At 48.2% G+C, this 13,867-nt stretch overlaps 1 protein-coding gene across 2 annotated transcripts in view; it reads left to right on the top strand.

The window, feature by feature from the left end:
• DHRSX (dehydrogenase/reductase X-linked) overlaps positions 1 to 13,867 on the top strand; it is a 141,625-nt gene that overhangs the window by 20,627 nt on the left and 107,131 nt on the right. The window contains exons 2-3 of one of the 2 annotated variants that reach the window (XM_059157922.1): positions 5,335 to 5,442; positions 11,313 to 11,381. In XM_059157922.1, the coding sequence (XP_059013905.1) occupies positions 5,335 to 5,442; positions 11,313 to 11,381 (177 nt within the window). Of the gene's footprint in view, positions 1 to 5,334; positions 5,516 to 11,312; positions 11,382 to 13,867 lie in introns of those variants that run through there. The other variant, XM_059157923.1, reaches the window with a different exon arrangement.

Below are 13,867 nucleotides of genomic sequence, written 5' to 3'. Positions count from 1 at the left end.
GATTAGATGAGGCCCACCCACATTCGGGAGGGAAATCTTTACAGTGTGGGGATTTCAGAGTTAATCGCAGAGCCCAAAAGTTGCACCAGCAAGACCTGTTTCAATCAGAAGCACATGGCTGTCACATCCCTACCGATGTAGATGGAGCTCCCATTCTCATGCCGTCTGCTGGGATCCAGCTGGGCACAGGGAGTCCCTATGCACTTGGGGTGTCCGTCACCCATGCCCCTTGTCTCTGCAAGCCCAGACACCTGTATTTGTTTAGTATCAGCGAGTGCACTGTGCAACTCCAAGCCAATACCAACTCTCCGGGGACAGAAGGATCTCAAGTGTGACCAGGAGAGGGGGAATCTTAAGCCACACACAACGGGATGGCTAAGACCTCCCAGCACGGATGATGGAAGGGAATTTCTGGGGGTCGGTGATACCTGTGTTGGAGCCCAGTGACAGAAAACAGTGTGTATTTAAGCCAATAGGAGGCCCATGGAAGCACTGGGTCACCTGCTGAGAGGCATCTCTGGTATTATTTCCCTTTTCTCTTTGGCTGCTAGGAAGCTCAGAGCTGAATTTGCCCTCAGATCTCCAAGGCAGGGGTCTTATGACCAGGAGAGCTGCATATGATTTTTAATCTTCTTGGCTGGTTCAAATCTATGTCAGGGACTGACTTTTAGGATTTGATCAATCCTTTATTCACGTGCATTGTTTAACCAACTTTTGTACATTGTACTTTGGCACATTCAACATTTAACACCCCCCCAATTTTTTTTTTTTTTTAATTTCAAATTGTTTCTTTTTATTTGGATGAATCCTGGGACGCCTAATGGCTGGGGAACGCATGTGTTTAAAATTTGAAGTCAGGAAAATACAAGTGTTCTTATTCCAAAGGGCAAGTAACACGCGGTAGGGGAAGGCTTAGTAACAGCTGTCTTGCAAAATTAAGTTTTCCATTGTAAGTTTTTATATCCGGAAACAATGCCCATGACCTCGAGCGGTTGGTGCCATTTATCACACTTTTGGTGATTCTTGTGTCTCATAAATCACAGTTGTTGGTGAAGTGTGTGTGCATCTCTTTATTTATAGATCGGCATGGAAACGGCTGTGCGGGTTTTTGCTGTGAACGAGTCTCCTCCTGTCTTCACCAGCCGGGGCATATATTTCTGGGGTACAGCCAATAATTACTGGCTTTGGAGCACCCTGTCCTTGCCACTGCCTGTCTTTGGTGTGATTTGGTTCCATAGGCCTCCTTGTACCATTTTGAGAACATGTGCCACGTGCCGAGTCCTGATGGGGGCGTTATGGTTCCAAGTCCACGTCTTCCTGTTGTTACTTTGGGGCCATTTCACAGAATAAGCTGATGCAAGGTCAGGCTTCTCCATCTGAGTCGTGTGCCCAGTAATTTTGGCTCCCGATTTTGGGGGATGGAATCCTGGCCCCCAAAGACGTCTGTGTCCTAAGCCCTGGAAACTCTTAAGTTATGTTGTCATGAAGCTAAAGGCAAATAAAAATTGCAGATGGAAATTAAGATTTCCAATCAGCTGACCTTGAGATGGAGATTTGTGACCTCCAGAACTGTAGGATGATATGTTTGTGTTTGGGTGGAACTGGTTCTCAATGGATATCCAGCCAAGCTTGGAGAGAGGGGACAGACTTGCCCCATGTGCCCGTCACTGGGCACTTGACTGCGTTTGGGACGATTGTATCCTATCAAAGATAGGACTGATTGGCAGGCTGACCAGGTGGTTGGAGTCCAGCTAGTTCAGCCCTGTGCTCCTTCCCACCATGACCTACAAGACACCTCCTTGGAGAGGCGTAACCCTGTTGGAAATCCATATGCTTGATTATGACCTGGAGCTCCTGCTTCTCACCTGTGGTCCAAGTGCTCTGTGGACTCTTCTCATGGGTGAGAAACATCATGAAACAGATGTGATGAGCTACGTAGAGATGAAATCTTTTTAGATTTCCAGGGTCAACTCACTTATGGCACTTGGGACTCAAAATTACGGTATCAGCTGGGAGATAACTTCAGGGACCCCCGCGTGGGCTGAGCTGCGCTTGGCAGGAAGCCGATCCCACTTGCTTGGCACATCATGGCCTTGGGAGAAGACATTCTGAGGACCTGTGCCATCCTTGTTCTGGCCAAATGGAAGAAGACACTGGATGCAGACCTGTTGGGTAGGAAATGACCTTCAGGGCATGGAGCAAGCAACCATGGGCCTGGAAAGACATTTCATGGACTCGCTCTGTTCACCCAGAAACATCATGGTGGCTTAGAGTAGGGTGTCCATTATGCACCTCCTGTTTCTGATCCCTGCAAATACCTTTCATACTTAGTATTGAAGCCCAAGGAGCATTCTTTGTGAAGGTGATGCTGTCTTCAGGAGAGCATTCTGGAAGACCACCTGCTGCTCTTGGCATTGAAGGTGGTTCAGGGTTCCTGTGTCCATTTCTCACTGATAAGCTAAGGAGTCAGACTGGATCCTGGTGGTCATGTGGTTTCTTAGCCCCCCCCCCCCCCCCATTCCTGGGTGGTGGGTGTAGACGTTGCTCTGTCATCATGCCCGTTCCTCACATGCTTCTGTTTCTCTGCATGTCCTGAGCATTAGGCAGGGGATCTGCCTGGGATGAGGGCATCTTGTCTTAGCCCATTTGGGCCACCATAACAAACACACCATGGAGTGATTTTGTGGGGGGGGGGGGCTTCAGCAGCAGACACTTACTTCCCACCATTGGGGTGGCTGGATGTCCGGCTAGAATGGATTTGTCGATGGCATTCTTCTGGCTGGGTCCTTGCACAGTTGAAGGGGCCTGGAGTCTCCTTGGGGTCTCCTTTATAAGGACACTAATTCCATCATGGTGGCTCTGCCCTCATGACCTGGTGAACTTCTAAAGATCCCCCACCTCCACTTTCATGACCTGGTCACCTCCCAAAGACCCCCACCTCCACCCTTAGCATCTGATGACCTTCCAAAGATCCCACCTCCATCCTCATCACCTGATCACCTCCCAAACACCCCCACCTCCAATCCCATTCCATGGGAGGGTTGGCCTTCAACACATGGATTTTAGGAGGAGATACCCACATTCACATCATGGCACATTTCCTTTGGTCTTTTGGGGTAGGTGTGGCCTTCAATCTGTGCTTGACTCCGCAATGGGTGGGTTAGCTCATTAAGTCCGTGAACATTCATGGAGCACCAGCCTGACATCTGCCATTGGGCCAGGCAGTGAGGAACAGGGAACTTGAGAGGAGGCGTGCGCTCCCAGGCAACCCTGGCCGAGGGGGTAGGACTGGCCAGTCAAAGCACACAGTTGCAGAGGGTTGTTCTTCCCACGTAGGGCACACAAAAGCCTTCTGGATGGGATCCTGGGCACAAATGAGCACCCCTGGGCCCGTACGACTGAGACAAAGTCTTGACTGGGAATGGCTGCCATGTTGCACAGGGATTATCCCAACAGCAGAGAGACCTCCTACATGAGTGCAGATACCACACTTAGAAGTACATATGAGCTCTTAGTGCTTGCATGACGTCCCACAGGACCATGAGCTCTTTCAGGGCATTATTCCCTAATATCTTCATAGTTTATTGGTTTATCACAGCCATCCAGGGCTGCTGACCGGTGTCTGTGTGACTGCGGACACCAGGGACACAGCTGCAGGGAGAAATGGAAGGTCTGCTATGGATTTCCAGGGCATGTTCCTAGAAGTGATTTTGCTGCCACAGCCTGAATGTGTTTCAGGTTGCACTAGATATCACCCAAGGACCCCCACCCACATGGGGGTTCCCCTTCTTGCTTTTGTGCCCATGGTATACATGAGCCTCTGCTTGCGAGCACTATGACAGAGAAGCATGGTGTCAAAGTGCTTGCTCTTGTCAAGTCCAATGGTGTTTCAGTGAGTTCTCATGAACATGCCTCTCATTGGGCAAAGTCTCACATGCCTTTGTAAGGACTGTGTCATGGCATATGTTTTCATGTTCACCCTTTTTATTTTTCCTCACAGTGTTATTTTTCTTGATTTGTAAGAACTCTTTACATACTAGGAAAATAGCCTTTTGCATGTGATCAGGGTTGTAAGCTTTTGTTTCTTTTTTTTTTTTTTTTTTTTTTTTTTTTTTAATATAGCATTTACTTCGAACTTTGCTTTTGGTGTGTGTTTTTTTTTCCACGCAAAATTATTTTGGTAGCAGAATTTATCTACTTATTCTTCTCAACTTCAACTTATGATTAGGAAGACGTTTCATACTCTGAGGTTAAAGATAAATGGATTCATGCTTTTCCCCCCCGAATATGTTCATGGTGTAACTTCTACCCCATGGTTAATTTTGATGTGTAGATGGGTCTAATTTTGCCTTTTTTTTCTTAATGTCTATTTACATGTTCTAATATCATTTATTAAAAAGTCCATCTTTGGGGTGCTGGGTGGCTCAGTCGGTGAAGCGTCTGACTCTTGGTTGCCGCTCAGGTTGTGATCTCAAGGTTGTGAGATCCAGCCCTGCACTGGGCTCTATGATCCGTGTGGAGTCGGCTTGAGATTCTCGTCTGCCTCTCTCTAATAAATAAATAGATCTAAAATAAAATAAAATAAAAAAGTTCATCTTTGTCACCTTCATCAAATGCTCCAGCTCCCAAGGCTGGCCGGTTCCAAGAGATAGCATGTGGCTCTCTCAGGAGCACAGCTTTCCAACGCAAATGGGGCAATCCACAGTCCCACCATGTCCATAACCGCGTTGTTGGCCAGTGTCTACCCTGCCCACGCAAATCACCACAGGGCCAGGGACACACACATAGAGACAGCCCCTGTGACCCAGAATCTGCTGAAATTATTCACACCAGCCCATCCTAAACCTGCTGAGCCTGCTTCCCTGACCCATTTCTTCCCACAATAGAGACTCTTGTCCACGCTTCCGTGTCCCTCTGCCTCCTGACCCATCCTACTGCTTCCCCATGTGGGGGGTGGCGTGGCATGCATGTCCCCTCCTCTTGGAAACTGTGTTCTACAAACTTGTTGCAACAGCAGGCATTCATCCCCTGGTCTGTTCTCCTCCATACCTGAGACGTAGTAAAACTTACTTCCTGCCCCATGTTGCCTGGGAGTGTGGATGCTGGGGTGTCATCCACGCTCATAAGTGCTACTCCCACGTTGGCTCCCGACCTTTCTGCCCATCATTGCGCTGATACTCTCGTTGGGTCCTGCCAAGGCCTCCGCTGGGGGTGAGCAAGCGTTTATCAGGTGTCTTTGACCAGGTTGGAATGACTTAGGACCAATCCAACCAATCCGCTTCTAAAACTCACGTTGATTATATATATATATATTTTCCTTTTCTTCTTCTCCAGTTTTGGCCCCACAACCGGACCGCGTTGCCGTAGTGACTGGAGGCACGGATGGAATCGGCTATGCCACGGCGAGGCACCTGGCGAGACTCGGCATGCGTGTGATCATAGGTGATGATTGTGTTGTTGGCTAATGGAAGATACTCCGTCATTGGCTCATACAGAAACAGTGATTTGCTTATAGGTAAAACCCATCTGGGAAACACCTAAGGTTGCCCTTGAAAGGACTTCGGTCCTAGTGCAATGAAGACCCATGTCATTGGCCATGTTATTTGGAGACACCCTCTCCAAATAAGGTCAGGTTCTGAGCACCTGGGGTGTGGGGGTCCGGGCCTCAACATACGAATTTGGGGAAGACACGGCGTAGCCCAGTGTCGACTTGGAACAGGTGTTCAAAGACTGGCTTCCTTTGCAGCTGCATCTCATAGACTACATTGTCCATTCTTCTTTTGAAACGCTCTCTCTGCTCCTTACCCTGGTGTCTTAACTCCTCTTTGAAAACGAAGGTATTTTCTTTGCCTGGGGAAGCGAACAGAGTAATGATTTATTTCTTCCTTTCTCCCATTTTTCTCCTCCATCTTTTGCCCGCCATCAGTTTTTGAAGGATAATTTGGGGTCAGAATTTATAGTTGGGGCAGGGTATTTAAACATGCATGTGTTCCACTCCTTCCTGGCTCTTCACAAGCTCGGTCTTTGGACCCCACAAACATCCAGTGATGCCTAAATGCACAAACTAAAATCCACACCATTATAAACCAAATGATACTGAGATGCAGATATAAAAATATGTAAGAACACAAACTTGCCACATGATTATAGACATGAAATCTTTATAGGACAAATAACATGACGTACTTGTGGGTTCCATAACTCCTACTGGTTGGAAGCTGTGACGATCTCAAACTTTATTTTGAGTCAGCTTTAACACCTCCACTTGGGTCTGAAAATATCTTTGGTTTGTGTCGGTGGGCAAGTCATAGACCCTGCCCTGACATCTGTGTCTTGTCTGCATTTGGACAAGACATTAGTGTTGGCCGCTATGATGACGTTGATTACTTGTGTTTAAACTCAAAGACCCCCTTGCGTTCCATGGGGGAGGGGATCTCCGAGGGGGCTCTTAACCCAGATGGAGAGCCCCCAGGTCTAGCCAGTGTGGCCTTCTGTTGTCCTCACAGAGGTGTGACTCACCTGGATATACTTAGCTGTTCATTCCTATAATCAAATGGACTCATGCTCCTAACTTTGATGTTTTTATCACTTTTGTCAAACATGACTCCACAACTTAAAATTTTTGTATTGCATGGCCCTTCCCATGGGTCACTCTTTTGAAAAAGTGCAGTTTCTTACAGTGCTTCCTCCCTCATGGACCCATGTGGGCACCTTTCTCTCATGAGCCAACTGATCTATAGAACGGTATACCTTTGCCAGGCTTTGGGAGGGGACGCTTACTTCTTGGTGGACCTCACTATTTTCCTCATCCGTGTTTTTTTTCTTCAGAGATGGGTCCACATCCCTGTTGTCTGAATCAATGTGGAAATGACAGAACAGTTTTTGACAACTCTTTGCAAGGACAGTCTTTACCAACATCCATATCTACTTCCCCCACCCAGATGAAGAACAGTCGTTGGCGGATGAGGGGGTCCTGCAGGACAGGGGACCCATCTGAGTGTGCATTTCTGGAACTCCTCTTCAATTTTAGCATCCACATGATGTGTTTCTCTCTCCCTGGGACCTGAGCACATCAGGGAGACATGGTGTGTGATCAGAGGGACTCAGGTCTCCGGGAGACTACTGCCTTGTCTTGGATTTCGCCACCATCTGGGATGACTTGATCAAAGTAATGTCAGGGGGGCACCTGGGTGGCTCAGTCAGATAAGCGTCTACCTTTGGCTCACATCATGATCTTGGGGTCCTGGGATCGAGCCCTGCATCAGGGACCCTGCTCAGCGGGGTATCTGTTTCTTCCTCTCCTTTTGGCCTCATGCCCCCAACTCATGCTCTCACTTTCTCTCTCTCTCTCTCTTAAATGAAGAAAATTTTTAAAAAACTAAAAACAAAAAACAAAAAGAAAGCGACATCACATCGTGGACAGAAGAAGTCAAAGTCTCCTCTGAGGGCCTGCTGGAGGTTGGCTTGTGGTAGAAGGAAGCTGATAGAGCAGGATGGGGAGGACCCTCCAGTCTGAGAACAGCCAGGGACTGGCATCCAGCACTGCTTATCTCTGCCCCTTATGACTTCTCTAGTGCACCTGTCTTCTTCTTCATCTTCTTAGTTCTTTGTGAAACTTGGCAATATTGCAATGCAAAGAAAAAAAAATTGTTCCATTTCTCTGCTTTTTGTCTCAGTGTGGTATTTTAAGTCATGATGAAGTCTAGATAGATGATTTAGGTCATGAAAGGGTCTAGTTGGGTAAATCATGAGGAGGTCTAGTTGGGTGGATCACGAGGTCTTCCTCAGGTAGGTGGTGATGAGGTCTAGTTGGGTGAGTGATGATGAGGTCTAGTTGGGTGAGTGATGAGAAGGTCTAGTTGGGTTAGGTGATGATGAAGTCTGGTCAGGTAGGTCATGAGGAGGTCTAGTTGGGTGGATCATGAGGTCTTGTTCAGGTAGGTGATGATGAGGTCTAGTTGGGTGAGTGATGAGGAGGTCTAGTTTGGTAAGGTGATTGTGGGATCTATTTGGGTTAGATGATGATGCAGTCTGGTTAGGTAGGTCATAATGAGGTCTAGTTGGATTAGGTGATGATAGGTCTAGTTGGGTTAAGTGATGATGGGGTCTAGTTCGGTTAGGTGATGATGAGGTCTGGTTTGGTAGGTTATGATGAATTCTAGCTGGGTCGCTCATGAGGAGGTCTAGTTGAGTGAGGAGTGTGATGTACAGACAGAGTGCAGTGAAGGCACGTGAGGGACTGTGTGGTACTTATGCATGTGAAGACTGGAACCTTGACTCCCCTGTCACCCCCTCATTTAGGTGATGTTTGCTGAGACCAGGAACAGTTCTGCCTGCACCAAAGTTCTCCTTCTCTTGAAGTAAACAGAATGCTCCTGTGCTTCTCCCCTTCCTGTAGCTTCTTTCCCACAGAGCTTCTGGTGTCTGCACGGGTCACAGTTTGACCTGCGCAGTCCAATGAAGTGTGAACGTTCCCTCCTCCCCGCGTCCTTCAGGGCGTAACTGCATATATTCTGAGAGGGACAATGTTTCATCTTGTGTGACAGTTTGATACAAGGCCACCTAACACAATATTATCGTGGACACTTTAATGTAAATTTCACACTAAATGGAAACTAAGAGATGTGTATATCCAATTTCAAGTTTGCCAATCCCGAGTCCATTAATGTTTAAACAATAATCAGTTACTTGTTGAAGAATTGGAAAAGGGAATGTGGGTCCAACCCAAGCACATTAATATTGCCATAAATACATTAATTATTAAATTTCTAATTTGCTCACAATATCTCAGTTCTCATAGTTTCAAAATACTGTTTTGGTGGAGGATCTGTCTTTATAATTCTTTATGAATAGCCATATAAAAGATGGCTTTTGAGACCAGGGGCCAGTAAATTTTTTTTTTTCTGGTGTGGACCAGATAATAAATATTTGCTTAAGTGTGTCTCTTAATGGTCAGCTCTGTCCTGATAGCCAGAAATCACCATTGGCAATATTTAAAGCTATGGGTATAGCTGTTGTTCCAATATATATATATTTTTTTCTTTTCACATCAAGGAGATCATCGGATGTGGCCCCAGGTTCCTAGTTTGCTGGCCCTGATTTGGGTTCAATGTCTTTAAACTTAGCCCCCCACCAAAAGCATGAGCTGAAGGCAGACCCACTGTGCTTGTGCCTACCTTCCATTCTGGTCAAATACTCTACCTCACATGCAATGTTTGGTCAGTAAATGTAGGAAATCTCTAACAATTGCATAGGGTCAAGGTTCCATATCCAACTCTGGGGAGCCAGCTGATAAAGATGACCTTTGCCAAAAGAGTGCCTGTGTCCATGCCTCTAATGCAATGCCTTAGGGAGAGTAGTGACCTGCCCATTGAGGGGAGGTGTTACCATGCCCAGTTTCCCCTTCTGGTTGGATGCCCCCCACTTTCTCTGGCCATTGATACCTCATTTGGAACGTGGAACATCTTCTCTCCCACTTCACGCAGGCTCCCACTGGGCCACCTTTGATGCCAAGACGGCGAATGCCAGAAGCGTACGTAGCCCGCCGGTGGATGGCTCTTGAATATTTTAAAATTGCATGGAAATTCCAAAATAAGGTCATGCATGTACACGGCCCCAGCTTAGAGAAAGGTGAATTTTATTTTGTTGTCTTTGAGGCTTAGAACATTTAGAGATGGAATATAACATTCCAGTATGGCATCCTGTCTGACTGTGCACCCCGCAACACAGGAAGACCCTCTGAGCAAAAATCTAACAACCGTGTAATATGCTCTTTCTTCAAGGGAGCCGAAGGTGTGAATACTATCACAGCTGCGTTTTCTTGACGTCTGCAACTTTGAACTCCTTTAAGGTGGTGGTGCCTTATATAATCCTTTAACTGCACCCCCTGAAGATGTCTTTTGCCATATTTATCTCAGATTCATCTCCAGCTGGAGCCAAAGACGTTACTGATTTCAGAACGTTCACTGCTTCTGCTGTCTGTGTTTCCTTAACTCTTTGTTGTAAAGCCTTCTGCTTCTGGGAAGGGTGTTCCATCGGGGTTTTTTTGGCGGGAGCAGGGGGCACTTGTCGATGACACAGACTAATTAATGTAGGAGCAAGTGGTGGGGGGGATCTATAGCAGAGCCCCTTATACATTAGTTCGAGTATAAAAATCAAACAAAATAGAGGAAAACAGCATGTAGAAATGTCTCCGGAACGGATTGCTTGGTGATACGTCTTCATGGAGATCTCAAGAGGGTTGTAACCCAGAGAACACCTGGCCAGCAGCGGCTGGACGCAGGTGGGAGGGCCATGTGAGCCACTCCACCCCTTTAGGACCTGGTCCTCCCAGGCCAGGTGTCTCTCCTGCTGTCCTCATGCCACCTGTCACTTCTCGGGGCTCCAGGAGCTTCACTCCCACGCCTGTGTTCCTTAGATGCCAACTCCAATCGCCTTGTACAGAAGCGCTCCCATGACTCACCCTGGCGGGGAGTTTCGGGGTTGGCTCACCCCACAAAGGAGCTGAACATCTGCCTGCGGTCCAGTTGATCGTGAGCGCTGGGGTGTGGGAAGACAGGGTGTCCTGATCTTCTGCCCGAATGGCAGCCCCATTTGCCACACCTTAAAATTTGGACTGTGTACTCAGGGATGCAGTTGAAAACAAGATGCCTTCCTCCAAACATCAATGCACTACCATCTAGTAAGACACTAAAGAAACCTCCTTCACTATTTTAACGCCCAGAGGTCACCATCTCTATTTTAACGGCGATGTCCCTCATACACAAAACACGCGTGACCATTCTTCTAAGCTCACGTTTCCCCAGACTGATCCCTGTGGAGTTTGTACAGAGTCCTCGATGAGGAAATGGGAAATCCCACGTTCATAGAGGGAATGGCCCACGGTCATTTTGCAGCTCAGACCACCAGTGAGTGGGGGGGAGGCGGGTGTCCACTAAAGTTTCTTAGAAGGTTCTATGTGTGCTCTGATCTTCCTTCTACCATCTTTATGCTCATGTGACCCTTGGCTCTCGTCCCCCGCCCCATGTGCTTTGTGCCGCCAGCTGCGTCACTCCCCAGTCATCAAAGACAGAGACATTCTCCTTCTCGCCATTGCAAGCTAATGGCAATCCTCCATCAGTTGGTATGTTGCCTTGGCCAAGGCTGTTCTGGTGGCCACGTTCCACACCAGAGCTCGGTGACAAGCCATAAAGAGCCCCCTTCAAGGTTGTGTTTTGCACCTCAAGACAACATTTTCTCGTGCTTGATAATGTCTGGAGGACCTGGCCACTGATCATACTTTTTTTTTTTTTTTTTTTTTTTTCCCCTTATAGCTGGAAATAACACTGGCAAAGCCCAGGAAGCCGTGAGACAAATACAAGAAGAGACTTTGAATGACAAAGGTAGTGTTCTCGAGCCTCGTGGGTCTTGTCCTTGTTCCGAGTTGGTGTTGGCAGCTGAGCTGCAGGCCTGGACGTTGGATCATGAGTGTGGGCGGGGGGAGGCGGCACTCGGGGGTGGGGATGTCTGTCTTGTGCATTTCTTCTGGGGAATTCCAGTCCCCCCGAAGAGTGCTGAATAGCAGCAAGCATGTCCCAGTGATAGCATTGCTCTGTGGAGGCATCTTATGATGAAAGCATTTGAATGCACCGGTTGATTGCATATTTGTGACAGTGGGACCCTGTTTCCATTTCGTACCCGTCTCCAGGGCTGGGGGGCCTCAGTAGCATGTCTTCATGCCGGAAGTATCCGATGCAACTGCCAGCAGGTGCGTCTACTGGTTGCTGGTTCTGGGCTGCAGATAATTCCATCATGGATGTGTCTGGCTCCGCCTTGCTCTAGCAAATCCTGTAGTGCTTGCTCTCTCTACTTGTCCAACCCGAGGCGTGGACACCTATCTGTAACCCCTATCCTGGTTGCAAATGCTGTTGAGTACTTTCTGAGCCCTGCTTGTGGGCCTCATGTTTAAGAAAAGGAGACGCACGTCAACCATCTTGGACTGGACCCAACCAAGATGGCGCTACGAGCGTATCCCAGACACTGGGGCTTCTCCGGTCTGAGCTTATGGTGGTTCTCCTCTTCCTCCTCCTCCCTCTCCTTCCTCCATTTCTTTTTCTCCTCCTCCTTTTAAAGATTTTATTTGTTTATTGGAAAGAGAGAAAGAGAATGAGCAGGGGGAGGAGCAGAGGGAGAGGGAGAAGGAGATTCTACACAGAGCTTGACTTAGGGCTTGATCCCATGAGCCTAAGATCATGACCTGAGTCAAAATCAAGCGTCCGAAGCTCAACTGACCGAGCCACCCAGGCTCAACAGTGGTGGTTCTTTTTACTAAGGCATGAGACACAAGGAAAGCCATGGATGGGCAAGTCTAGTGAACATCTGTCTCATGGTACCTTTCTTCCGCACCTAGCTTGTCCAAGGAAGCTTTGAAAGTTGGCATTTCGCTCTGTGCACACAGAGTGTGCACACACGTCTGGGGGACGTTCCCGCTGCCCCTGACCTTTGTGGCACGATCCCTTTGATCCTGGGACAGAACGTGGAGGAGAGCTCCCCTGTAGCCCAGTGCTGGTCTGGCTCTTTGTAAAACACCAGGCAGCTGTTGCAGATGGGAGCCAATGCCTTCTGCCACCTGCCCTGCACAGAAATGATTATGACAGATGATCCTTGTCCCTCTCCCCATTTACTGTGGCTCACGGGGGTGGCGTTCTCTAACACAGTTGTGTTCTAGTTCTGCAGCATCACGGGAAAACAGGCTACAAATGCAGATTCCTGGCCCCATGAGGAGCCAGAGCATTTGAGAATGGGGCCTGGGCATCTGCATTTCCCTCTGGTTGAACCCTCATGGCCCTGTTACAAATGCACTAGCCCTTGATTTCCAGACCCAAGGAGGAGTCTCATGAGAAACCACCAATTATGTGTTCTTTGTGACTTTTGAAAAATTCTGAGTGAATTTTTTTTAAAAAAAGGATAGTTTAAAGAACATTTTGCCAAACAACTCAAGCAAGGAGGGAGCAAAGGTTCATTCATAAAGTTTAAGAGTTTCACATGTTCTAAGAAAGCTGTAACCAATAGCCCTGTCAAAGGAAAGAATGTTCTAGAAGCGATTCCTAACATTAGAAATGGCTACTGCTGGCGTCCGTGCTGTGGGTTGAGATTCACGTGTGGGTGTGCAAAGCCCGTGCATTCAAGAGGCAGCTCTTTGTCAGCTCCTCTGTGCTGAGCTGCAGGGTAGGCTTCCGAGGGTCTTAGGGTTTGCGAGGAATGAAGACAGTGATTCCTAACCGTGTAGGACAGTGTGTTCTCTTCTGGGGGCAGGCATGCCCCTCGCATCAGAGCTGACGTGCCCTCTGTTGGCGGTTTCTGTTTTCTTCTTTCCTCTCAAATGCCACCAAGTAGACCTGGAATTAGTATCTGGGAGATCCAGGCCCTGGGCTGGCTAACCCTGCAGGGGCACATTCGCAGTCCCAGGAACCTCAGCCCATCTCGATGCATGCTCTTCCCCGTCACTGCCTCCTGCTCCCGGGCACGTCCGTTTATGAAAAGAGCAGACTCTTTGTGTGTACAAGAAACATGGTTGTGCGTCCTTGGCAGGGGTGGCTGGTCCTGCTTTGTTCTTTCTGCTTCTTAGAACAGGACCAGCAAAAGCCCTGAGAGGGGGTCATCGGGTCTTGGGTGTAACCTGGCCTGGGAGTGGTCGTGTGGGGTCAGGGCGGCGTCTGGACCCAAGCCGGGTGAGCCCTGAGGTGTGCAGCATGGGTACTCCAAATGGGGACCCCATTCAAGGTCATTGCCTCTGTCGATTATGACCGAATGGGTTCATAGGGTGAGCAGGGGGAAAGAGGTCTGAGTCAGACACACATACATACACACTCACACACACACACAGGCT

The sequence above is a fragment of the Mustela lutreola genome, chromosome X, assembly GCF_030435805.1.
Source record: "Mustela lutreola isolate mMusLut2 chromosome X, mMusLut2.pri, whole genome shotgun sequence".
Classification (NCBI taxonomy): Eukaryota; Metazoa; Chordata; class Mammalia; order Carnivora; family Mustelidae; genus Mustela; species Mustela lutreola.
This window is presented reverse-complemented; position numbering and strand designations above follow the sequence as displayed.